General features: G+C 32.3%; 1 protein-coding gene across 1 annotated transcript in view; it reads right to left on the bottom strand.

Annotated features, from left to right (window-relative positions):
- The window catches only part of LOC149896803 (protein turtle homolog B-like), a 72,153-nt gene that overhangs the window by 36,038 nt on the left and 10,195 nt on the right, over window positions 1–25,920 (bottom strand). Inside the window, exons 2-3 of the mRNA XM_090117150.1 lie at window positions 20,503–20,669; window positions 13,612–13,744 (exon numbers count right to left, since the gene is read on the bottom strand). Of these exons, the coding sequence (XP_089973276.1) occupies window positions 13,612–13,744; window positions 20,503–20,593 (224 nt within the window). The 5' untranslated portion in view covers window positions 20,594–20,669. The remainder of the gene's footprint in view (window positions 1–13,611; window positions 13,745–20,502; window positions 20,670–25,920) is intronic.

The following is a 25,920-nucleotide window of genomic DNA, read 5'->3' on the forward strand; positions in this document are numbered from 1 at the left end:
GAACTTTAAAAGATCGTGATGTAAGATAGTCACGGAACCAATTGTTAAGGGGCTCTACGACCCCGCACTCCTCCATTGCGTTTAAAAGGGTATTCGTTTCTAAAGTGTCAAACGCCTTTTTAAAATCGAATAACACTGTTACAACAAAGTTTTTATTATGAAGGTGTGAATTTATTTCGTTTGTAAAGTTAGATAATAAGGTGTTTGTACTTTTTCCTTTTTGAAATCCGTGTTGACATGAATTTAATATACTGTTTTTTTGAAGATAATTACTGAGTTGATTAATAATACATTTTTCTATAATTTTGTCTACACTAGATAATATAGCAATGGGTCTGTAATTAGAGTAATTATTACGGGTTCCTTTTTTGAAAACTGGTCTAACTATTGCTTCTTTTAACTTGTTTGGGAATATATGTTGTTTTATTGACATATTAATTAATCTCGCAATGACTGGGCTTATTTGGTTCACTACAATCTTAAGATCAGACATGCGCACTAAATCACTACCTGGTGCCTTATTGATGTTCATATTACTTATAACTTTTTTAACTTGTGTTTCGCTAACAGGTTGTAATCTCATGCAAACGTCTGCCTTTTTTACATAGTCCTTCCTATCGAGCCAGACATCATTACATGAATGTTTTATTTGGGAAATTTCGTCTGTAAAAGTATTTGAAAAGTTATTACATATTTCTTTGGTACTACCCTGTTTACTCATATTGTTAAGTATAAAACTATCTAGACTAGATCTTTCTTTCCCCATTAACATATTTATTCTTTCCCACAGTTTTTTTATATTTCTATTACAGTCTAATATACTCTGTCTGTCGTATTCATTTCTACATCTATTTATAGTTTTTGTACATTTATTCCTGTATTTAGTGTATTCAAGTCTTTTTAACATATTTTTTGGTTCGTTACTCCATATTTTAAATAGTCTATCTCTTTCTAGTAGCATTTTCTTTAAATTACAATTTATCCATGTTTTATTATTTCTATTGCTAGGCCTTATTATTTTAGTCTTATAAGAGTCGTTATATATATTATTAAATAACTTAGAAAACTCGTTATACAATTTTAAAGGACACGAAATAGTCATTAAGTGACTAAAATCAGTAGACAATAGTTTATCCCTTACTAGACGGTTGTCAAGAACGCGCCGGCGCACAGGTGCGAGGGGCCTCGACAGGGTGGAGGCCTCGTATCGCGCGGCGGAGGCACGGTTCCATTGTATCGATGCAGCTACATAATAATGATCCGATATTTTATGTTCAATAACAGCAGAGTTGATAGTACTCGTAATAGGTACTCGTGTGTAAATGTGATCTAAGCAAGATTCGACAATTTTTTCTGATACAATTTCTTTACGCGTTACTTTATCGATGCACTTAGTGAAACCAAACTCTGACATTATGGTCTCGTATTCAATGACATGATTATTTTCTTTGTTTAACAAATTAATATTTATATCCCCGCAGATTATTACGTTCTCTTTGCTCGGAAAAGATTCAAGTAATGTATGTAAGTCTTCAAGAAAATGTACAATTTTATCCTGTCTTTTAATTTTTGGCGGCCTATAAATACCTATTACGTGCAATATCTCGTCGTTATGGTGCAGTACAATGGGAACGCACTCCGATATTAAAACAATTAAACATATGAATTTTTATTTTAAAAGTTAAAAACATTATGGAGTGTCAACAATTTATGAAATTACGCGGCAAAACGAAGAAAAGCACAATGCTGTTTCTTTTTATTTATCAAAAATTACAACTCATTTCTTGTTGTCTTTAATTAAGTGGCCAGCTACACGTACGTAAACAAAGTTTGTGTTACATTCCCACAGAGAGCAAGTGTCGAAACTAACAAGGAATATAACTATTTTTTGTCCCTCATTTTAAAGAACATATTGTCTTGTATGGTTTAATAAAAATAATACTAGATTAAATACCTTTTTCAGATAATTGTACTTCCTAATGTAAATCTTTTACGGTAAATTCGGGGGTGTCTTTAATTATATGACCACCACTGTATATAGGTTTATATCTGATTTGACTGGATTTCTAAATGGTTACTTGTAAACTTGTAATAATAAGAGGATTTACACGCTTATACTAATCAAGTTAACTTTGTAAGAACGTCCAACGGATCAATATTTCTTTCGTTAACAGCAAACCCTCCTCTATACAATGAAAGCTGAGTCAGATAAAATCTCCGATATGCTCGACACTTCTTATAAGATTAAGAGTCTTATAAAACAAAGAAACTTCTTTGATAACTATTTTCTTAGAATTAATTTATTAACACAGCCTTTGCTATGAGATATTGGTTTCCTGTTATTTTTCTTTACTACAAATATCTATTTTTAAAATAAGTTTTAATTCATAAATCTTGTTATTTTCAAAAATAATAAAAAAGTCACTACATATCATATAACAAAGTCCTCTGCCACGTCTGTCTGTTCGCGATCTGCACCAATTTTATTTTCTTTCACCAATGGGTAATGTGGTTCTCGGTGGAGGTGTTCGTATATAATTTTTTATGTTTTAGACGAAGACGCAGACGTTTTTATAAGAAATGCTTAGGTTTTTTTATGTAATTATTTGGTATTACTAATATAATATTAAATAATTATTTCAGACGCGAGGCAACCCTAACACTGAGTGACATTCCCAGGATTAATGCGCAGTTAATGCCTCGAAGATTTTACGATTATAATAGGTGAGCCTGCGTCTGATGCCACGTTTGTTTTACAAAGGAATATTTATGGCTAATCTTTTGTTTATACTCACTATTAATTGTTGGTTTTACTTGTTGTTTTGATTAATGTGCGATTCTATACGCGTAGCTATAGTAGTTTTACAGCTAAATCTCGAAAAGTGCATAGCTACAATACTTTTTTTTAAATAAAAAATTTAATATCGTTGTTGTTTATTTTTTTAATCAAGTGTCAACACAATATGAGTGTCATAATGCTCTATTTACAAAGTAGGATAAATATGGTCTTTAATTAGTACATGGTAGAAAGAAAAACTAAATTCACAGAAGTAGGTGTACAAAAATGGGCGTGTCAAAATCGTCGCCTCACTCCATGACGTGACGTTATTGCCATGACGCAATCTTAAAATAAACTCGCCTAAAAAAGTTTCACTTCTCTAAGAAAAACAGAAGAAAAAATAAATATCAGGTCATCCAGTAACACCCAATAAACGATCTCGAATCTATAGTTCATGTGCCCTTTATAAAAACACTAGAAGCCTATTTATTGGATCGTCAAAGCATTGTTTAATATTATGTTACATTTTGTCACCAGAAGGTCGCTAAGGACCCTCAAGGGCTGAATGTAAAGGCTCTGTCAATGTCCATTTTGCTTTGACACACATGATCGAGGGAAATAGGATAATCTGATAATTATTTGTAGAAATTTTGGTAGAAACAATGTTAGTTTGATTCTTTACGTTTACGAAATATATGGGTTAGGAACTCTGTTCTTCATTGCATAGTATAAAACAAAATATCTACCGTCGTATGTATGCTGTATACTTAGATCTTCCAAATTACGCAACAGATTTTGATGGCTTTTTTAATAGAGTGGTTGGTGAAGATTTTCGTATACAACTTGTTTTTCGCAAAGCGGGCGAAGGCGCGCGCCGTTAGCTATTACATGATAACACAGAGAATTTTCAAAAATATTAAAGAAAAAAGTGTAGAGTACAAAAAGGTAAGGTGTCAACAGCGGAGTTAACATCAGCTGTTAGATTTTAAATTTTAAAATTAATTAATTAGTGCTAAAATAGTAAATATTAGTAATTATTAACTATTTTATTGATAAAAAAGTGAAAATAATTGTGAAACACACCTTCTACGTGATCTACGCAACGTTTTGTATAACGCGGAGGTCAACGTGTCAACGGTTATCCGAATTCAAACATCTTCTCCAATAAACCAGGGGAGTACTAGTTTTATAATTTCATATTTAATTATAAACTACACCTACATTCATTTGTAATACTAACACCGCTCATATTTAATGAGCTACGTCACAATAAATACATTGGCATAAAAGTTACCGTCTCACTTTGCTTGACAAGTTGGAAGCAATTTAGAAGACAAAAACTTATCGCCTCAGACAATATTATTCTTTACTCTTTACTACATTATACCGTTAATCACTTAATATCAACATTCAGTTCTATCATAATAGTATTCAGGAATAATTATCTCATACATTTCCTTTCATCTGTTTCAGTAACTTAAAAGTACAACATGCTGACCCGCAAGGCAGTAGCTAAGGACATGGAGAATAAATTAAAAGCTACACTCCATGATTTAAAAGCTTCACAATCTTTATGTGAAAAACTCATACAAGAGCGGGATGATAGTGAATTAGAGATTCAAGAAATTATAAAAAAGAACTCTCTTCTTAAGGCCGAGCTGGCTGAACTACACATGAAATACATTTATAGTGAAGACAAGTGCAAAGCCCTACAAGACGTTGTGGACAGCTTCCAGCAGTGCTCTAGTGACCATGAGAAAGCTCTTAGCCGTATCGCTGAGTTGGAATGTAGCTTAATGGAAGTGCAAGAGGACAATCCCAAGCGGCAATGCAGCACACCAAGTAGTCTTCAAGATGAATTAATTGAATGTGGACAGTTAAGTGGCTCTATAAACTTTAAAAAAATCAATTTCTCTTCGCATAAGAAGTTAAAAAAATATCTTAGAATAAGTAAGTTCATCAAGCGTACGCAATCTATTGTTAGAAAGAGTTCTCTAAAAAAGATTGTTCAACTAAAGAAAGACAACAAAAACCTTGTTCAGGAGTTAGATAAATATCATAGGGATCTAGAATACTATAAAATCTTGTATGATGTAGAAACAACTGAACTTAAGGAGAAGATAGACTCCTTAAGTCAAATGTTAACTGATGTGAACCAGAAATACTCTTCTGCCCAAATGCAAATTAACGAGCATATACAAGAGGCAGATTATCTTATTAAGTTGAGCAATGAGAATATGGATCGTTTTGAGTCGCTGACTAATAAATATGTATGTCAGTGTTCAAACAGTGACAATGAGCAACCGTCGCCCCATAAGCCTGACACAGACATACATAGTGTTAAACCCACTACCACAATTCCAACCAGTAATACTAAATACCTTTCAAAGCAGGAAATAATTGTGTTGTCAGATAATATTGGTCAGGGATTTGGCGCTATGCTCAACAACTTAGGGTTTAAAGTTACTAATGTTTGTACGCCTAACAGTTCATTTAAATATATAATCAAATCATTGGATCATTTCAGCTTTAATAAGAATAATATTGTAATTATATTATATGGGGACAGTTTAAATATAAATAATAAGGATATTGATGTAGGATTTAAAAAAATGTTAGATATTAGTAGTAAGACTAAATGTAAATTTATGTTGTGTACCTTGCCATACCTACCTGGTTTAACCCAAGAACAAAATAGATTAATTCATAATATGAATTTAAAATTGTATAACCTAACAAATCATCATCGTGATGCATTTATTTTATTTGACATTAACTTATGTATTAAATCTTTTACTTTGACAAAGAATACAGTGTATCTGCCATCTAGATATAAGCGTGAACTTGCTATGCTAATAGCATATAATATTAACCAGTCTGGTACATGTTCGGTATCAGACCATCAATCTACTATAATTTTATGTAGTAGTAATTTTATACATCAACCTAGATTAAGTGTAGACAGACAATCTAGCCCTAAGCTAGATTTAAACTAGTATATAAGACAACAGCTAAGCAGTCTTTTTCCATTGTGCATCAAAATATTCAAGGCTTGGCTAGCAAATTGTTAGAAATAGAATTGTTTCTGAATGATAACAATATTAAAATATTTTGTGTAACAGAACATTGGCTTAAACAATGTCAGTCGTTAGTAAATATTGAAAATTACAAATTAAAAAGTATATACTTTAGGACACAGGCTATTCACGGAGGTTCCGTTATTTTTGTTCATGATAGTGTAAAATGTAAAGAACGAACTGACATTGTTAGTCTTTCTGTAGAACGGACCATTGAACTGTCCTGTGTGGAGCTGGAGCGTTATATTATTGTTTGCGTTTATAGACCCCCTTCCAGTGACTATAATATGTTTGAGACAGTCATGGAAGAAATATTAAAGCGTCTAAGCAGGAGTAAAAAAAAAGTTATAGTATGTGGTGATTTTAATATTGATTTACTTTTACAAACACAAACGGCTACACGAATTGTTAATTTATTTCAGTCATTTAATCTATATAAACTTTTTAGCGAACCCACACGAATTACACCTACTTCTGCAACCTGTATTGATAATATATACTGTGACTGCATCTGTTTAGAGAAAAATATTCTCAATACATTGACTTCGGATCACTGTGGCCAAAAAGTAGTTTTTGAATGGGATTGCATACCTACATTTAAAAGGATTAATGTTAGGCCTATAACTAAAAAAGGCATTAATAAATTTAGAGATAATATTAATAAAAACCTGCCCGTACTGAATGATCAATCCTGTCATAATAATCCTTGTGAAATGTTTAAAAATCTTTTTAATTTAGTGCATAATGAATTTGAAAAAATATTTAAAGTTAAATCTTTAAATATTACCAAGGATTTACCATTTAGTAAATGGGCGACACCTAGCATACATAGGTGTAGGATCGTTCTTTATGAGTTATATGGTATGAAGCAATATAATAAAGACCCATCTTTTCTTAATTATGTTAGAAATTACTCAAAAACTTTTAAAATTGTTTGTTTTACTGCGAAGCGTTTGTATATCAGAGATAAAATACGCGACTCGGATAATAAAGTTAAAACAGTTTGGTCTATTATTAATGGTGAAATGGGTAAAAGCAAATCAAGTAATACCATAAAACTTGTTAATAATGGCATGGTTATTGACAAAAATGTTGATGTTGCGCTTGCATTTGAAGATTTCTTTAGTAGTGTCCCTGCTAGCATTACTAATAATTTAAATTCGTCTTCAGCACTTGCAGAGACCTTTTTGAGGGACCATGTTGCGGGGTGCAGCACATTATTTGAATTGCGACACGTAACTGCTAATGATATTGTTACAGCCTTTAAGACACTAAATTTAAAAAATACCTGTGATCTTTGGGGAATGTCCGTAAATTTAGTTAATAATATAATAGAAAATATTGCGAAAAATTTAGCTTTCATATTTAATAAGTGTTGTGACTATGGTACATTTCCTAATTTACTAAAGCTTAGTAAAGTTATACCTCTATTTAAGAAGGGCGATCAAGAAGACTGTAACAATTATAGACCTATCTCTATTTTACCAACATTAAGTAAGGTATTCGAGAAGTTAATATTAAACCAATTGAGTAGTCATTTTGCATCTAATAATTTACTGCACACCAAACAGTTTGGTTTCACAAAGGGGCGCTCAACCACAGATGCTGGAGTTGCACTTCTAACACATATATATAAGGCATGGGAAAACTCAAAAAATGCTCTGGGGATATTTTGTGACCTCTCCAAGGCATTTGACTGCGTTGAACATTGTACTTTGTTACGTAAACTTAATCACTATGGAATTAAAGGAAAAGCCCAGAACCTCATAGCGTCATACCTGCATGATAGGATACAGACTGTAGTTGTTAATGGAGAACGTTCTAGCGGTGCGTCAATTAACATTGGTGTTCCACAGGGGTCAATTTTAGGTCCCTTCCTGTTCTTGGTATATATCAATGATCTTCCCTATTATTTGCAGGATAGGTGTGAAATAGTTCTGTTTGCAGATGATACCTCATTAATTTTGTTGTAAATGTTGACGAAGTGAACAGTGCTCTTTTACACATATCTGAATGGTTTACTGCCAATAATTTATTATTAAATGCCAAAAAAACCACTTGTGTTGAATTTTTACTTCCTAATGTAAAAAAGTTGAACAGAGGTATTACCTTGAACGGGGAGGTATTGCATCCTACTGAGTCTACTGTATTTCTAGGGTTAACATTGGACGAGAAACTACAGTGGGGAGCCCATGTCAACACCGCTGCAGGTAAGCTCAGTTCTGCTGCATATGCAGTCCGAAAAATAAGGCATCTCACCGATGAAGATACGGCTAGATTGGTTTATTTTATTGGCTGATTATTTTATTGGCTACTTTCATAGCATTATGTCCTATGGAATTCTACTGTGGGGCAGGGCTGCAGATATAGAAACTATATTTATCTTACAGAAAAGAGCCATTCGCTCTATATATAATTTACGTGCTCGGGACTCACTAAGAGATCATTTTAAGAATACTGGTATCCTTACTGTACCATCACAGTATATATTTAATAATATTTTGCATGTACACAAAAGCTCTGACTTACACACAAGAGTAGGAGATAGACACGATTATGGCACAAGGAACAGGAATAGAATTGAAATGCCATTTTTCCGATTAGCTAAAGTTAAAAATTCATTTATGGGTCAAGGTATACGCTTATACAATAGAATTCCTCACAATATTAAAGAGTTTAGTAGTTCTAAATTTAAAACTTACATAAAAAATGTACTAGTTCAGAGAGCGTACTACAGTATTCAGGAATATATGGACGATAAAGACCCATGGAGGGTTGTCGCGTAAAAACCACAGGACAGTTCTTTGGCATATTATGTAGTTAGATATAAGTTACATATTATGTAAATTTATTGACATTATTTTAAAAGAGCAACTATGGAGTTTCTTGCCGATTCTTCTCCATAGATACTGCTTTCCGAATCGGTGGTAAATGTTAAAAATACTATGTAATGACGATTCGAAAGTGCTACTAAATAGTAGTCTAATTGAATAAATGAATTTTTGAGTTTTGAGTTTTTTTGAGTTATGTACATTGTACAGTTTCCCTTTGTGGAATATCGGTCAGAATTCAGATATATTTGTGATGGACCAACTCAAAAACTTTACTAATTTTTAAACTAGCGTAATATTCTGCTGATGAAATATCACCAACAGAACACACACAATATTCAAGTTCCAAGACACCTTATTACTTTACTTATAATCTCGTTGCAACAGAGTTGATATTTTAACATCTAGCTAATATTCAATAATAAAATGAAAAGATAATAACACTACGGGATTATCCTGACAGACGTGAACCTATTGGCTATTATATCCACGATATTTCCAAAGACATTATCGTATATCCTGGCAGTATCAAAGACACTGGTATCAAAAGCCTATATCAATCATCTTATGAATTATCTTAACCTTATTTCCTAGAAGCTTTTCTGAGCATAAAGGAATAGATCTAAACGGCCTATTATAACATTTTTGTATAGTAGTGTTATAATAATGATAAACGTATATATGTGCAAAATGAATGCCGAAATTACTTAGAAATTTTGAAGCTTATTTAACCAGTAGAAAGCTACATTATTTGAGAGTTACATTGCTATTATTTTATTCCTGTCGTATTTTTTAAATTATGAATAAAAACAGCAATCAGAACTAGAGTCAGAGTGCTTCGTCTAAAAATAAAAATACACTGTTTTAATTATCATCCTATACGGTACCTACATAAAATAATTTTAAACCTCCTTATATTATAAACATTATGCTTATGGTGTGAAACCTTTATATTATTAACAAAGTTAAGTTTCACCAAGTATTACTTAGACTAAGTTGTCGTGATTGAAACGCAAGCACCCTTGTCATGTTTCTGGCAGAGCGAACTTGGACTTAACTGAGTTGAAGTTAACAACATGTTACCGTACTCGTTAGAGCATATATGTTGAGATAAATTGTTTTAACTGATTCTATTAACGCCATATCTAGTTTCTAACACTCTTAAGTGATCTACGGTCTAACTATTAACTATTTTAATAGTAAATAGGTAAAAAAATTAAGAAATTATTGTATTGTCACCCATCCATGATACGTGTACAAAATTTGAATTAAATCTATCCGTATAAAGTGGGTGAAAATCGAGTCTAAAGGTGTCGGTTACATACAAACATACAGGTGAAGCTAATATAAGCGTGTTAAAAACTGCAGATACCCTCTTAGTTCTCTGATAAAAAGTAGCCTCATTACTATTCGAGACCATAATCTAGATACAAAAACAGTTACAAGTTACAACGTATAAGTATTTTGTGGAGAAGAAAAGGCCATATGGGTTAAACATAAGGTGGTCAATAATGTAGGGTGTCCTTGAATACCTATAGTATAGATATTAGTTCTGACCCACGAAAGGGTCGACACGATCACATGGACAAGGGACTGACCCTTCACAGGGTATCTAGTTTAGTAATGCCTAATCGAATAGGCATTCTGTATACGTGAATAATTTTAGAAGATAGTAAATCGATATTACTTTAGAAGTAGGTAAGTATTAAGGGTAAACGTTTTTTTTAAATCAATCACTTGTATATTAATATACCTACTATTTAATAAAACTGTTTTTTTTTAAAGAGACTGTAAAAAAAGAAACAACCATTTTGTGTAGTCAGTACAAAGTATGTTAAAGTAAAAATAGTGTAAAATAAGCTTTTTCTGCAACTTGGTTTATTTTGAAATAAAAATATTATATTACTTGTTTCCATAAGTAGTTAAAAAATTGAAATTCAGAAGATAAATATAATATTTCCGTCCAGTTTTTTCAGTTCCATTAAAATTAAAAAGAAATATAGGAAATATCCAGGAAAAATTTATTCGACATAAAATCAAAGATGAAACTGATAGGTATAATACCTATTAGTTTCATCTTAAAAGTTTAACAAACTTCGGGTATCATACACCCAGAGACGTAGTTCCCGTATATTGATACGGGGGATACGATTAGTCGAACTAGGTATATTGATACCTAGTTCGACTTCCGCAAACAAACTGAAAGTAGGAGCACTTTAAAGAGGTGAATAATTTATATGATGGTGAATAATTTATATTTAATAATTTATATGATTGGAATATATCGATATCTTAAACTAAGAGGAATAAGTGTCAATTTATGGAAACTTTTTAGATTTTAAGAGGGCTCTTTTTAATATCACAGCTAATGCAAATGCATATGCTAGTTATTTTCGTATGGTAGTACATATTAAGTTCACTAGATCAACCCCTAATTGTCTAATTTTCAACCAAATTGATTTTGATTGTGCATGAAATAGTAAATTTTCATAATAATACAAAAATATAGACATATGCGATAAATGAATGAAAAACCACGGCTTAGTTCAGTCAAGTCAGTCTATTTCGAATACCTACCTATATATAACAGGCATCAGAATGTTTATCAATATTTGATTTCAAATCTTAATACTATTATAAAGGCGAAAGTTTGTAAGGATGTATGGATGTATGGATGTTTGTTACTCTTTCACGTAAACGACATCAGAACCGATTGCAATGAAATTTAGCACACATATAGAGGGTAACTTGGATTTACACATAGGATAGGTTTTATCCCGGAAATCCCACGGGAACGGGAACTATGCGGGTTTTCCTTTGAAAACGCGGGCGAAGCCGCGGGCGGAAATCTAGTAATTAATAAACTACTAGCTAGGTACTTTACTATTCCCCTAAACTGTACAAGTAAACTGACACGGGAAGGAACTTATTCCTAAGATATCAGGTCTTATATAACCTACTGAAGTACTTGAATTTGATACTTCGAACTATCAAATTTCGATATCAATTAAGTCTTAATTAACACGTTAACGAGCAATTTGTTTAAATCCATTTCAATTTGGAACAAAGGGAAATATCTGAGCTTTTGTTTCATTACAACTATTTTAAATTAGTTATAATTGAAATCCGCAATCCGAATTGGGTTCTTCCAATTAGCAAGTCCTTTATGTGAAAAGAAATAATTGTATTTTGTGCCTTTAGGTAAGAAATTAATAGTATGTAGATTACTTTTTGCTGAAAAATGTTTAATGATTTCACAATTTTTTATTTACTTTATAGCTAATAGGACATCTTCATAATGGGCAGCGTTGGCCCAACAAATGATCGTCGATGTCGGCGATAATGTATAAACATCTACAATGACAGCCGATGATAGGCATTTAAGCCCTCTAACAATACCGTGATTGCCTCTACTCGCCCAACGCTGCCCATTGTGAAGAGGACCAATTCATCGCCAATGCATTGGGCATTGGCAATGCATTGGCGATCAATTGGTCCTCAATTGGTCCACCAATTATGTGAAGTCGCATTATTGAAATCTGTAGATAAAGTCATGTCATGAATAAATCACGTTTAAAATCCGTTAAAAATCTTTAATTTCTGAATGTATAATACTCGCGTACAATCAAACACTAGAAAATACTATCACCATGTACCTATTTCATATAAGCGCCTTAGAGAGGTCTGTGCTGAACTTTTGGACACAATAGACTAATATAATACAATTCAAAGCTAAAATAACACTACAGGGTTCCAAACATCTAATCTAATGGAGTGGAAAAGGCCGAGCTGGTAGGGATCTTGGTAATTTAAGGGAACTTCGTAACAAGTAGGAACCGTATATTAAATGACAACTATCGTTTATTTTGATAGGTTTTTTGTTATCAACAAAACTGCCCCCCTAGTCAAGTGGCTTTCTGTTAGCGTAGCGTTCAATAGAATAGACTACGAATGTATGAGATTGACGTAGGCTGTAGATAAACGTAACGCTAACAGAAAACCACTTGACTAGGGGGGCAGTGTCGTTTCTAAGATTTCGACATATCTAATGTGCAGTTAAAGCCTTGCCCTGAGCCCTAAACCCGTAGACACTAATAATAATTAATTAATCTAGTTTTAATTTTGTATTCGCCTTTATTTTTATTACGTAAAGTTCCTAGGTTAATTTGATATTTAAAGATTATGCTATAACCTAATATAACGTGATTATACTTCCGCTGTGCGTGACTTTGTGTTGATTACATTATTTCCTATTTTAAATATGGTCTACGTATATTTTAGTCTTGGGCTTGATTTTTGAGCTAAATATTAAGAAAATAAACACTTTTTTAACGAATTTGACGCTATTTATTGATCCTAAAGTGCACTTTACGACGAGCGTGGTCAGGGGCAAAGGTTTACCTTCCTACCTACCGTCTTTACCTACCTTAAACCTAAATTTTTTTCACTTGTTTTTTACTGCAAATAATTCTATTATATTCTATATAAAACAAATATTTAAAAGATTAATTAAATAAAAGATGTACTTAGACGTTGCGGGATATTTTTGTTAGATTTGTGAATGAATGTAATAACTAATAATATGTATTATGTTTGTCAATATTATCGAATCTTGGTTTTCTATGCGCGGCGCTGGCGTACGGTAAACCTCTAAAGAGATTATTATATGTTTGCGCCAGTTTAATTTAATCCATACTAATATTATAAATGCGAAAGTAACTCTGTCTGTCTGTCTGTTACTCAATCACGCCTAAACTACTGAACCAATTTGCATGAAATTTGGTATGTAGATATTTTGATACCCGAGATAGGACATAGGCTACCTTTTATTGCGAAATATGTACCACGGGCGAAGCCGGGGCGGACCTCTAGTGTATAATAAAATTCATTCTATTCTATATAAAACAAATAAACCAATACTCACGTATATACCGGCGTGTTATGCCCCTGCTTGTACCATATAACAAGGGCCACGCTATCATGCGGCAGGGCGGGCGTCACGTCGCAGGGCAGTTCCGCCGCCCGCCCTAGTGCCGCGTGGACCGCTTCTATTGATGCTGTGAACAAAGATAAATTGTTAATTATTATTAAGTATTATTAAATACAATAGTTATAAAGGAGTAAATAAGATTCGTAATCTATACTAATATTAAAAAGCTGAAGAGTTTGTTTGAACGCGCTAACCTCAGGAACTACTGGTCCGATTTGAAAAATTATTTCGATGTTAGATAGGATCGTTTATCGAGGAAGGCTATTAGGCTATACCTATATCATCACGCTATGACCAACAGAAGTGGAGCGCGTGAAACCGCGGGGCGCAGCTAATAAAAAATAAAAGTAAGATTAGTAAGGGAAAAATTTATAGTATGTACATAGTTAGAAAGGTTTTATAGTTTGCAAGTAACGTTTAAATACGTTAAAAATTACTCAAAGGCTTAAAATTTATTTTAAAAAGGTAATGATGTATAGGTATATATATATCGTTTAAAAGGTTAAGTTTATAATGAAGCAACTTTTCAGCCAAGGCTTCGCATGCGTAGTTAAAGGAATTGAGAATAAGATGTTTCACCAGGGTGAAAAGAAGCCTATTTATCACTACAATTCTAGCCTCCTCACGCAAAAAATAAATAAAATAGCTCTAGAGACGTGATAGGGTAGGTAAAGAAACAAACACACTTTTGCATTTATAATTAGTGTATTTATCTTGAAAGGCGTTAAAAAAATAATAAAAGTCGGATATGGTTGTCTATTGTTTTTCGTTAAACTATAAACCACTAAACAGATTTTAATAAATCATTCCCCATGAATAGCTATATTATTATATGGCCCATGGGACGCGTATTAATGGTACCTTTATGAAATTGCGGGGCACAGTATTACAGAAAAGTTAATATTAAGGTCCATCCATTATAACAATAAGGGCTAGTTTCACAGCTGACACCCTTTTTGATACTTGAAGGTAACCTGTTTCGTACATTATTGTCATTTTAACTGATAGATAAGCTAAACAGAACATAATATGTAAACATAAATAAAAATACAGTCAAAATAATAATAAAATACTGATAACAAAGCTGAAGAGTTTCATTATTTGTTTGATCGATCGATCGATTATCTCAGGAACTACTTGACTTATTTTAAAAATATTTTCAACGTTGGATATGTACGTTGGATTATACGTATAATATATAATATATAGCTGTGGCATAATATTTAGCCCATAGTATTATTTCACAAACTAAAAATAAAATTCATCTCGTATTCAAAATCAGCTCAGATCTTGATAACATGATATAGTGAACAAATAATACTAAGAACTTATAAAAATACTTTCCAACGGTAATTGGGCTTGTATTACCTACCGTACGTAATAACATGCTTTCGTGAATTTAGAAATGGAAAATTTTAGGTTTTACCTTATAATACAAGAATAAACTGTAATATGATTCTTAAGAAATTTTTGAAGAATAGAAAAATTCGATCACGAGGCGGGATTCGAACCCACGTCTTTCGCCTTGCCGATTGAGTATTTCTATTCTTTAAAAAATGTTCATTTATAAAGCACTAGTGGTCCGCCCCGGCTTCGCCCGTGGTACATATTTCGCAATAAAAAGTAGCCTATGTCCTTTCTCGGGTATCAAAATATCTCCATACCAAATTTCATGCAAATTGGTTCAGTAGTTTAGGCGTGATTGAGTAACAGACAGACAGACAGAGTTACTTTCGCTTTTATAATATTATATATAGTATGGATTTGATTGCTAAAAATCGAAATATCAAATACCTACTGTTATGATTCTTATCATTTTAATAAATTTCGTGAAAAATGTAGGTACTAATTGTACTATCTTCTGTAAGCAAATAGTAGTTATTTAAATCTATAAATGTCTTTGTTGATACAAAGCTTCAATAGACACAAGAGAAGTTTGTAAACAGTCTAGTGAACGAAACATAATACAAAACTTTAATGCGAGATAGATATTGTGTTAGTTCATAAATATACAAGTATATTGTGCTTAAAAGGATTTCAAGACAAATGAACTGTAAATGAAAACGATTTTCACCGGTAGGTATTGACTTTATCTCCTTAAATATTTTAAAATTCAACAAATTGATTTTAAAACTCATACGAGTAGTTTCTGAGCTTTTCGTGTACAATCAAACGAACAAGTACACGCGTAAACTATATTAAAATATTGATAGTTTATATATCTATGTTTATAGTGTTGCGGAATTGGATACTGCCTTTTCTTAACTAAAGCAACGTCTTATCCAATTACCCTACTAACCTACCTCAGGAGATTTTCTTCTATACCTAGATATAGCTGGCTAGGTATTTCTAATCTCACGACCAATTATGAGTAAAAGGGTTTAGATAGGCTACCAATACAACATTCAATCTTCAAAAACGGCACACTAACGCACGTGAGCATAAAAGAAAACTTAAAATGTTGCTAAGCATTTCGACGATCCATTTCCAGAGCACCATCACTTTAACTTATCTACACCATTTTACTTATTAATTATTATATCACAGGCTTACCGCCCACGGTTTCGCCCGCTTTGTCTAAAACCTAATACCTAAATTATATACTAAAATCTTCCTCTTGAATCACTCTATCTATTAAAAAAAACCGCATCAAAATCCGTTGCGTAGTTTTAAACATTTAAGCATTCAAAGGGACATAGGGACAGAGAAAGCGACTTTGTTTTATACTATGTAGTGATTGCTCACAAGTCACGGCTTACAAATTCCCTTTTCGCGACATCCATTCGCTATAAGTTATAACTATCAATTATCCATTATTTTGCGACCTTCATGTTTTGTTTATGTCGTATAAACAAACATCTTCAAGGTTCTTATATCAACGAAATGAATACAAATACTTTCAGGAATTCTTCATTGAGAATAATCACTGTTTCAATATTTTAGTGGGTATAGTATTCTCATAAGAAAATAAATGAAAACGTTTCCTTAACTACCTAGATTGTAACAATTGTAAAGCATTCGGATAAATATCTTTACTAAAACACATTAAAAAACCTTAAACCGTAAATCCTTACATATACGCTATCAATCGTGCTAGAAGTTTAAACTCTAACTACCGTTTATTGAGAGCTATAGCTTACCCAGTAAGATCGATTGAGTGCTTTTTCTGGTCCACAAACACTTAATTAACTGTGTCTCAAGGGTGTATAGCAAATAATTGCGAAGCTTTCGGATTCTAGTATAAGGATTTATACTGAATATGTACCTACCTATGACATATCTACATACAGCAATCGTCAAATGAAAGATATTGACTGCATGGGAAAAATAATAGAGCTTTTTAATAAAAAATAATAAAAAAACAATTGGTCTATTTCTGTGTGTAATTCTAAATTGGTAGGTAGGTAAGTGAAGTTCGAGCGAATCACTGATACGGTTAACTTGATAAGATGCAAAATTTTTACTGAAAACTTACTGTTTATTTTAGCTTCATACCTAGACGAAATCTGGAAATCTACTAAATAATAACATTGAAACAATATTATTTTTAAAATTGTGGTATTATTTTTATAATGTCATTAGATTTTTCATTTAACTGTACCTAGTCTTGCATAATACCACACTATTCCTTCAAGTCGGAAATCAACACCTCTGTGGTTGAGGTATATACTGACCAAGGAAACAGATATACAAATAAAAATATAAAGTATCGTAAAGCAGTACAGATCAAATATAATATAAGTATAGTGGACTATAGTGCATTCAACACACGCACTCTTGCTAAAAAAGCAAGATGGTAATTAGGTACACACGGGATCTCGATACGAGGCCGTTGGATACAATGCAAGATGTGCTGTGTGAATACAACTTGCGATTTTTCCAGATCCGATGAAAATAACATTCGCCAAATCGTGGCTCAGTGTGAACGTAGGATCTCTATAGAATTTTTATCTGAAATGGTCGATTTAAATATAATAATTAAAAAGCCTTATCCAACCATTATCACCGAACTAAAAGTTTTATCAATTAATGTTTAATGCTCAATATTATTTTTAGTTCAGTCTATTTCTTCTTAAACAATAGAACAAAACCTTGATACGGTTTATTCCAGTTTACCCTAATCAGATAAAAATCTACCTATATTTCACACCATGTCGGTCGCTCTTTGTAAGGCCTAATGAAGACATCCCTATGGTCAATTAAGATGTATCGATAGATATGTAAATTTAAAAGGCGTATTTAAAAGGAATAGCCGATAGTTTTGTTTTTAGTAAATAGATTGAGATGTTCACGGAAATACAGGATTAACTGGAAATCTATTACTTACATAGTTACGTAAGTTTAGAGAATGTTTACATAACGAACTATGATTTAATAATTAAATTTATTAAATTGTATACCTAGAACAAACAATATCTTATAATGAAAATTACAGTGTAACAAAGAAAGTATAAAAGAGCAGCCTTACTTAGAAACAGTAATAGATATTATAATGAGGAGTGAAATACGAGAATTTTCTAGAAGGTTTGTATTAAAAGGTTCTTTTAAGTCGTAATTTGTTAATTAAACATTTATATAATCATTACATAACTTCTTAACGTATAAGTATCAACATTTTATTGATTTTTATATACATAATGGATACTTTTATGTAAATATACAGGGTGGAAGGTTAAGATGGGGCATGGAGGGCAGGTACCTTAACCGTTGTAGCTACATGAAAACGTTCTTAGGAGACTATCCTTAAATTCTTGAGAAATTTTAATCTGAATTCACAGATTTTTGAAAAAATGTACGGTCAGCAAGGAAATCGACAGTTTTCAAAAAAAATTTTTTTGATGCCAATCGATCCAGTTTCTCATGGGGATCAAAACACTCTAAAAGACCAACTGAGGTATGAGTACTAGAAAAGTCAGAAATCGCAAAAAACTATTTTCATTCATGAACAAGTAAAAAGACAAAGGCACAGCAGCATAACATGCCAGCGACGCGGGGCAAGAGCGGGCAGTGGCTGGCAGCTCGTGTACGAGATGAAAAATTATTTAAATTTTAATATCGTCACATTTTACATTTTTATGGCTTATGTAAACAATAACACATAGAAAACAAAAGTTACCAAAAGTCACTCTGTCTTCACTAAAAATGTCCTTAAATAATTTGGAACGTTTAGATCTGTTAGAGGCTTACTTTTTAAGTAATAAAAACCCAACAGTTGCATTGGAATGGTACAGGAGTAAATATCCAATGCGACATGTACCGACGCGAAAGGTAATTGCAAAAATCTTGTAAAAAATCTAGCAGAAAGTGGCTCATTTAAGAAAAGCTTGACACGTCCGCGTCGTTCAAAACGAACAAACCTATGTTTACGTCAAAACGGTGACCACTTTGAGCATCTCATATCATAAGTTTTATGTAAATTATTTCAGAAATTCTGGAATTATCACCACTTTAAATGTTGTTTTTTGTTATTATTTTGTTATTTTTTATTTCCTTTGACAACCGTTTAATTAAATTAATGTTTCTTCTTATTATCAGTATGTGTTTTAATAATCAGAAACAAAAAATATTGAAGCCTGAAAATCTCTTTGGAGTTTTCTATTAGCGCATCTTTTGTTGAATCACTTATTTTCTTAGTGAATGTGTGGAAATAGTTTTTCGCGATTTCTGACTTTTCTAGTACTCATACCTCAGTTGGTCTTTTAGAGTGTTTTGATCCCCATGAGAAACTGGATCGATTGGCATCAAAAAAAATTTTTTTGAAAACTATCGATTTCCTTGCTGACCGTACATTTTTTAAAAAATCTGTGAATGCAGATTAAAATTTCTCAAGAATTTAAGGATAGTCTCCTAAGATCGTTTTCATGTAGCTACAACGGTTAAGGTACCTGCCCTTCATGCCCCATCTTAACCTTCCACCCTGTATGTAACTACATATATCGTAATATGTAATAACTTTCAGCTGTTCATACCCAATATAATATAAGAAGCCTGAAGGTTAGATTGATTATCTAAACTACTCATTTCAGAATTATTTATTTATATATTTTTAGAGAACAATATTATACCTATAGTAACAACGTCTTAAAATACGCGTAGGTAATATATGATAGAATAAAATTATTAAAATGTTTATTTAGCCGCTATTCCATTAAATAAATCAAATCAAATTTTGAATTTGATTGTAGCTTCGTTTCAACTCCCAATTGTAAGTAGGTGATTAGAAGTAGGGAATCCTTGACTTCAAAACTACCAAAACTTACGTAATAGTTTGTCTGCTCCAGACAGTTTCGGTTCATAACTTTATGGATTTTAAAAGAGAATTTCCTCCTTCGTAGTAGATCGAGCTCATGATTCCCGTTTTATGATTCCAATTTCTTGTAAAAGATACTTATTTCCTTTATGAAGACGGATATGCGTTCAGGGAAGTAGAAAATATGTCATGTTATAGGTATTACGTTTTTAATAATTTTTCGTCTTACATTTTTAAAGGTTTTGACGTGAGGAGATAGAGCGGTAATACGTTTTAAAGAAATACAAATATTAAGTTGGATATTTTTAAAAGATAATCTTTTGCTGAATCTCAGCTTACTTTACCTGCTGTCCTGCTTTTGATACGTATCTTGGAACACAAAACCTCAATATTACCTACATAAAAGGGAATTTCTAACTCACCAGATTCCTCAATGATCACATCCTGCTGACTCTCAGCGCACCGCTGTAACACTGCGAACATCACGCAGCACGCAACACAAAACCTCAACATTGTTGCTACACATTACCTACATACTAGAGTTTAGGAACATTGATATGATTTGATACACTTACCAGACTCCTCAATGATTACATCCTGCTGACTCTCAGCGCATCGCTGTAACACTGCGAACATTACGCAGCACGCAACACGAAACCTCAACATTGTTGGTTGTGTTCACATTTTCGCACACGTGTAACTCACATTGTTCATACACATGGACGGGTTAGTTTGTGCGGACCTGTAAAGAAATAATTATTTTCATTCATATTATATTAGCTTGTACTTATTCTAATTATATTACAATAAACGCAAAAGTTTATAATCCATTTACATAGATGTTTGTCACGATCAAATATATTATCGGATATGTATGAAATTTGGTACTGAGATAGTTTATAGTGTGGATAAGTACATAGGCTATTTTAAATCTGGGTACCTACCACGCGAGTGAAGCCGCGGGATAGCGTAGCTTGTATTATTACAAACGTAAATATCATCAGCATCAAAAACTTAGTGGAATTCGCAATTCTTACTGTTAAAATAATTAAGAATCGTGCTATAGTTACGTTATAGTTAATTGATGTCAAAGTCAAAGTGAGTAGGTGGTAGGAGCCATTTAAAACAATACAATTGCTTCACTTCATCAACAGATACAATTAAAATTTCTCAATTGAATTTACACGCTTGAACTTTTAGATTCATTTATACAATTTAAGTCGCCTTTAGATTGCTCTTTTAGCGATGAAGCTTTTCTCTCGTATATTCAAAGATATTAAATATTGAAACGATATTTTTATAGATAAAAAAATATATGTATATATTTCAGGACTATTTTCACACACGGCACGATTTGATCCCATATACTAAGCTTTCGCTTGTGTTATGGAAACCAGATGGCTGATAAATATAATTTTAAATAAATACTTTTATAGATAATTAACACTCAGACACAGAGCAAACATCTATGTTCATCACAAATATTTGACCCGGGTGGGAATCGAACCCCTGGCTTGGAAGGCAGGGCCACTACCAACAAAGCCAAAATAGACAATAACAGTTTTAATACAAGGCTTAATAAAATATGAATTATAACATACACTTGGCATGATGCCAATATGAGTCTAATTAAAATGACGTTAATTAAGAGCCAGTTATACAATAAATTAATTAAAGACAAATGCAAGGAATGTATCGATTTCAATAAAAACTGGAAGTGGGTTACGATATTTTCGATTTACGGTTACGCATAATGTTTATAATTTATTTAATTACGGAAGACATAATGTAAATATAATGTGCGTTTAATAATAAAAATAACATTGAAAACTACATTTACAGGACAGTACTTAAGTACCTATATTAGGTAATATATCATGTTATAGTTTATACTCGTCACATTAAAAACAAACAAATTAATAATTAGTGAAAACCGTAAATTAACTATGTACATAATTTATAACTAGCAAGATTGTAGAGGTAATTTGTCGACAAATTGTAATCCCTTACATTAGCTTGAATTTTTATGCATTATTTTATGACGATTTTTCCAAATCTCAACTAATCTTAAAAAGTGCACCATTTGCGAAGTGCACCATTTGAGACGTGTACCAGTCGCGAAGTGTACCATTTGAGAAGTGTACAAGTTGCTAAGTTCACCATTTGAGCATGGTGTACAAGTTGAGAAATGCACCAAGTGCGTCAAACCCAGTTATGGGTTTCCTTTAATCTACTTTTTTTGACATAATTATATTATTTTTATTATATCCGAGTCACATTTTTATTTTTGAAAAAATAAAAATGACCCAAAATGTTATAGTGTTTAAGGTGATTCTGTATAGTTTAATTATTATTATTGTGTTGACATAATTATAAAAATTAAACATCCAAAACTAAAAATTCTTTCATTTTTACACAATTTTTCCAAATCTCAACTAATCTTAAAAAGTGCACCATTTGCGAAGTGCACCATTTGAGACGTGTACCAGTCGCGAAGTGTACCATTTGAGAAGTGTACAAGTTGCTAAGTTCACCATTTGAGCATGGTGTACAAGTTGAGAAATGCACCAAGTGCGTCAAACCCGTAGTTATGTAGATACTATGCAAAGAATTCAGGTACCTTATTTCACAAAATTAATAGTTCTTACAATTGCTACTGAAAGCGGCAAGCAGAATCTATCTTGTACTAATACTGCCCCCCTAGTCAAGTGACTTTCTGTTAGCGTAGCGTTCAATAGAATAGACTACGAATGTATGAGATTGACGTAAGCTGTAGATACGTTTATCTACAGCCTACGTCAATCTCATACATTCGATTTTGACGTAAGCTGTAGATACGTTTATCTACAGCCTACGTCAATCTCATACGTTCGTAGTCTATTCTATTGAACGCTACGCTAACAGAAAGCCACTTGACTAGGGGGGCAGTTCTATATTAGCTACCCAAATTAACCTCATATTAATGTATCAACTTTGACGTGACAGTAACAAAGGTAGCTAACCACACGAAGGTATCGCTTTCTGTGAAATAGAGCGGGCGGTTAGCATCCAATAACTGTATTTTAGTGTTGATTGTTCTCTCATTCACTCTTGGCTGATAGGGCTGGCAATAGCTCAAACTTAAATATTTATTATTGAAGTGAAACTTCTTTATCGGGGTTGGAAAAAAATTTAGTGTAACATTTGTTCGTTACGCGTGACATTTTTCCGTTACGCGCCATCTTTATCTTATCCCTACCACGCGTGATTCGACGTATTTCTGAAAAGTTGCATAACTACATAGTAAATTATTTTTTGAAAAATAAGGTCATAAAGAAGTTTCACTTCTTACGTGTGTACACTAGTACACGCACACATTTCTTTTATTCTATTGGAACGAAGTTACTTATCGCGCTTTGCGACAGGGGGCGAGACGGAATTAAGACGAAAAGTTGTGACTAAATAATTTTTGAGGTTGTTCACGTAATTTTTACCTACCTTGTTGTTTTATACTGTTTGAGTAAGAAAACTAAAAAGCAAATTGGATTCTGATTAACTTAAGATAATAATCTTTCTGGCTCATTATTATTCCTACCATGTGGTAACGATTTCCTTTGAGTTTTTCAGCGAGATTATGCTAACAACAAAACAAACATGAGTAGAAGAATACTGGATTACCTAGCGATAAATTCAGCTGTACAAATTAATATGAGAAAATCGATATGACGCTTTTAAAATACTTAACAGTCATATCAGCAGATTTTATATATTGAAATGCATATTTTGAATATTTTCTACTACACAGTATATTACCTATATTACACACTATAAATATAAAATACTAGCGGTCCGCCCCGGCTTCGCCCGTGGTACATATTTCGCAATAAAAGGTAACCTATGTTCTTTCCTCAGGGTCTAAATATTATCAGTGCCAAATTTCATCAAAATCGGTCCAGTAGTTTATGCGTGAAAACCATAAATACAAACCTTTCCTCTTTATAATATTAGTATAGATTAAAAATGTATAGTAGAAATATCTTGTGACAACCCTAACGCTAGAGCAAGGTCAATATTGTATTACAAGTCTAACGCAATCAGATAGTCATATGTAGTAATTGTCAACCACAAAGGTAGAAAATGGGGGCAACAATGAAATCTATTTCAGGTATACTAATACTAGCTTTCCGCCTGCGGCTTCGCCCGTAAAGTTTAACGAAACTCGCATAGTTCCCGTTCACATGGGATTGACGGGATACAACATATCCTACGTCCTTTCACAGATTTCAAACTTTATAAAAAATTTCATCCAAATTGGTTTAGTGGTTAAGTGGTGAAGAAGGAACAAACAGACTGACAGTGGTACTTTCACATTTATAATATTAAATTACTACGGATACTAGGTTATTTAGTTTTTTTCGTACATATTGCAGAATGTTCTTTTCGTCTAGTGAAACAATATGTGTACATATCTACTGTATAAAGGTTGTTTCCGTAATACAAATGCAGATTTGTCGAATGTATGTTTCATCGCGATTCGCGATACGTGGAGTGGAACGCAGGTGAGAGTCATTCGATTGTATGTTTACTGTATTCGTTTGTTTTATTCACTAAATCGAGTGATCTGCATAACTAACTCTGCTTTGTTAAGGTGACATACCTATAGTAAAAGTTGAAATTAGTAACTGAATATGGTTTATTTTTGGGTGAGATACCTTCTAGGGAAGCGTGTTCTATCTTAAGCCACATCTAGGCTTACAATAATGCGAGATCGTGGTCAAGCGCTTCTCTATTCACCAAATAAAAAAAAGAACATAAGTTCAGCTTAAGTAAGCCAATTTCCACAGAACTATGATGCTTTCATAAAATTTAATAGAATTTAAAGTTGCTCAAACTAATTTTGTAAAAAAGAGATGAATAAATTCGACTGATACCTCAAATAAAAACTAGTATTTGGCTTTGAACATAAATTAGGAACGTGATAAAACTTAGAGCATTTTTCGTTATAAATTCAATCGGAAATTAATATTCATTTATTCATGAAGAGCGGTTTTATATTGCCGTTTGATAATCAAATGTTTTTATAACATTTACTTACAGATCTATAAAATTAATATAAAAGTAAACTGGAAATAGCTTAGTCTTGTATTTAATTTCGACTGCTAATTATTAATTGCGAAAATAAACAAGTTTTCTTATTGTACAATATTTTCGAGAACACTATTTTATAGTTTACATATCATAAAATACCTTAAACGATGAACATTAAAAACCAATACGTAATACCTGGGAGGAGCTCAGTCAAGCATTTAATGTAATCTCAACGTCTCTCTAACCAAATAAAAAGGGACTTCGCCAATGTCCAGTACCTATATATGGGAGAGACAGGACTCAAATTTCAGTCAGACTTGTTCGGTTGTGACATTTAACATTAATGTAATGTAGACTAACATCATACGTAGTAGCAATCTCCTGTCTTGTTTTAAATATTGCCTGATATAAGGGAATCTCCGAAATTATCATGGATTAAAGGGATTCATTTTACTGTCTACGAATAAAAATGTAGATATTAAATACATTCTAAAATAAAGATAATATGAAAGGTCACAAGAAAGTAAGTAAATAGAGAAAAACTCAAAACTTGTAAAGAGATATAAAATTGATAAGTTGTGTTTAATATACGATTAAAAATTAATAGACTGATTTTAAAAATGATCGACCTTTTTGGCGCCGTGCTTTGTGTTTAGCTGGTTTTGCCATTTGAATCTCAATAACGTCAATATATTGTCCCGTGTTGTAATTACTATTCTGACGATTAAATATTACGAATAGAATTTAAAATAGTTTCTCAGGATCACAATAAATAAATCAGATATATTTACCAATAAATTAGGGCTTGTCTATATAACATTATTTTTAACCATCAAAAAGTCAAGTTAAATATGATCAAATAAAAAAAAAAGTTAAAAAATAATAACGTCCTTGCTTACCAAGGTAATACGAAATAATAAAACAAC

Source organism: Colias eurytheme, chromosome 27, assembly GCF_061535395.1.
Source record: "Colias eurytheme isolate Ceu_HAF_F1 chromosome 27, ilColEury1 Martin Lab GWU primary, whole genome shotgun sequence".
NCBI lineage: Eukaryota > Metazoa > Arthropoda > Insecta > Lepidoptera > Pieridae > Colias > Colias eurytheme.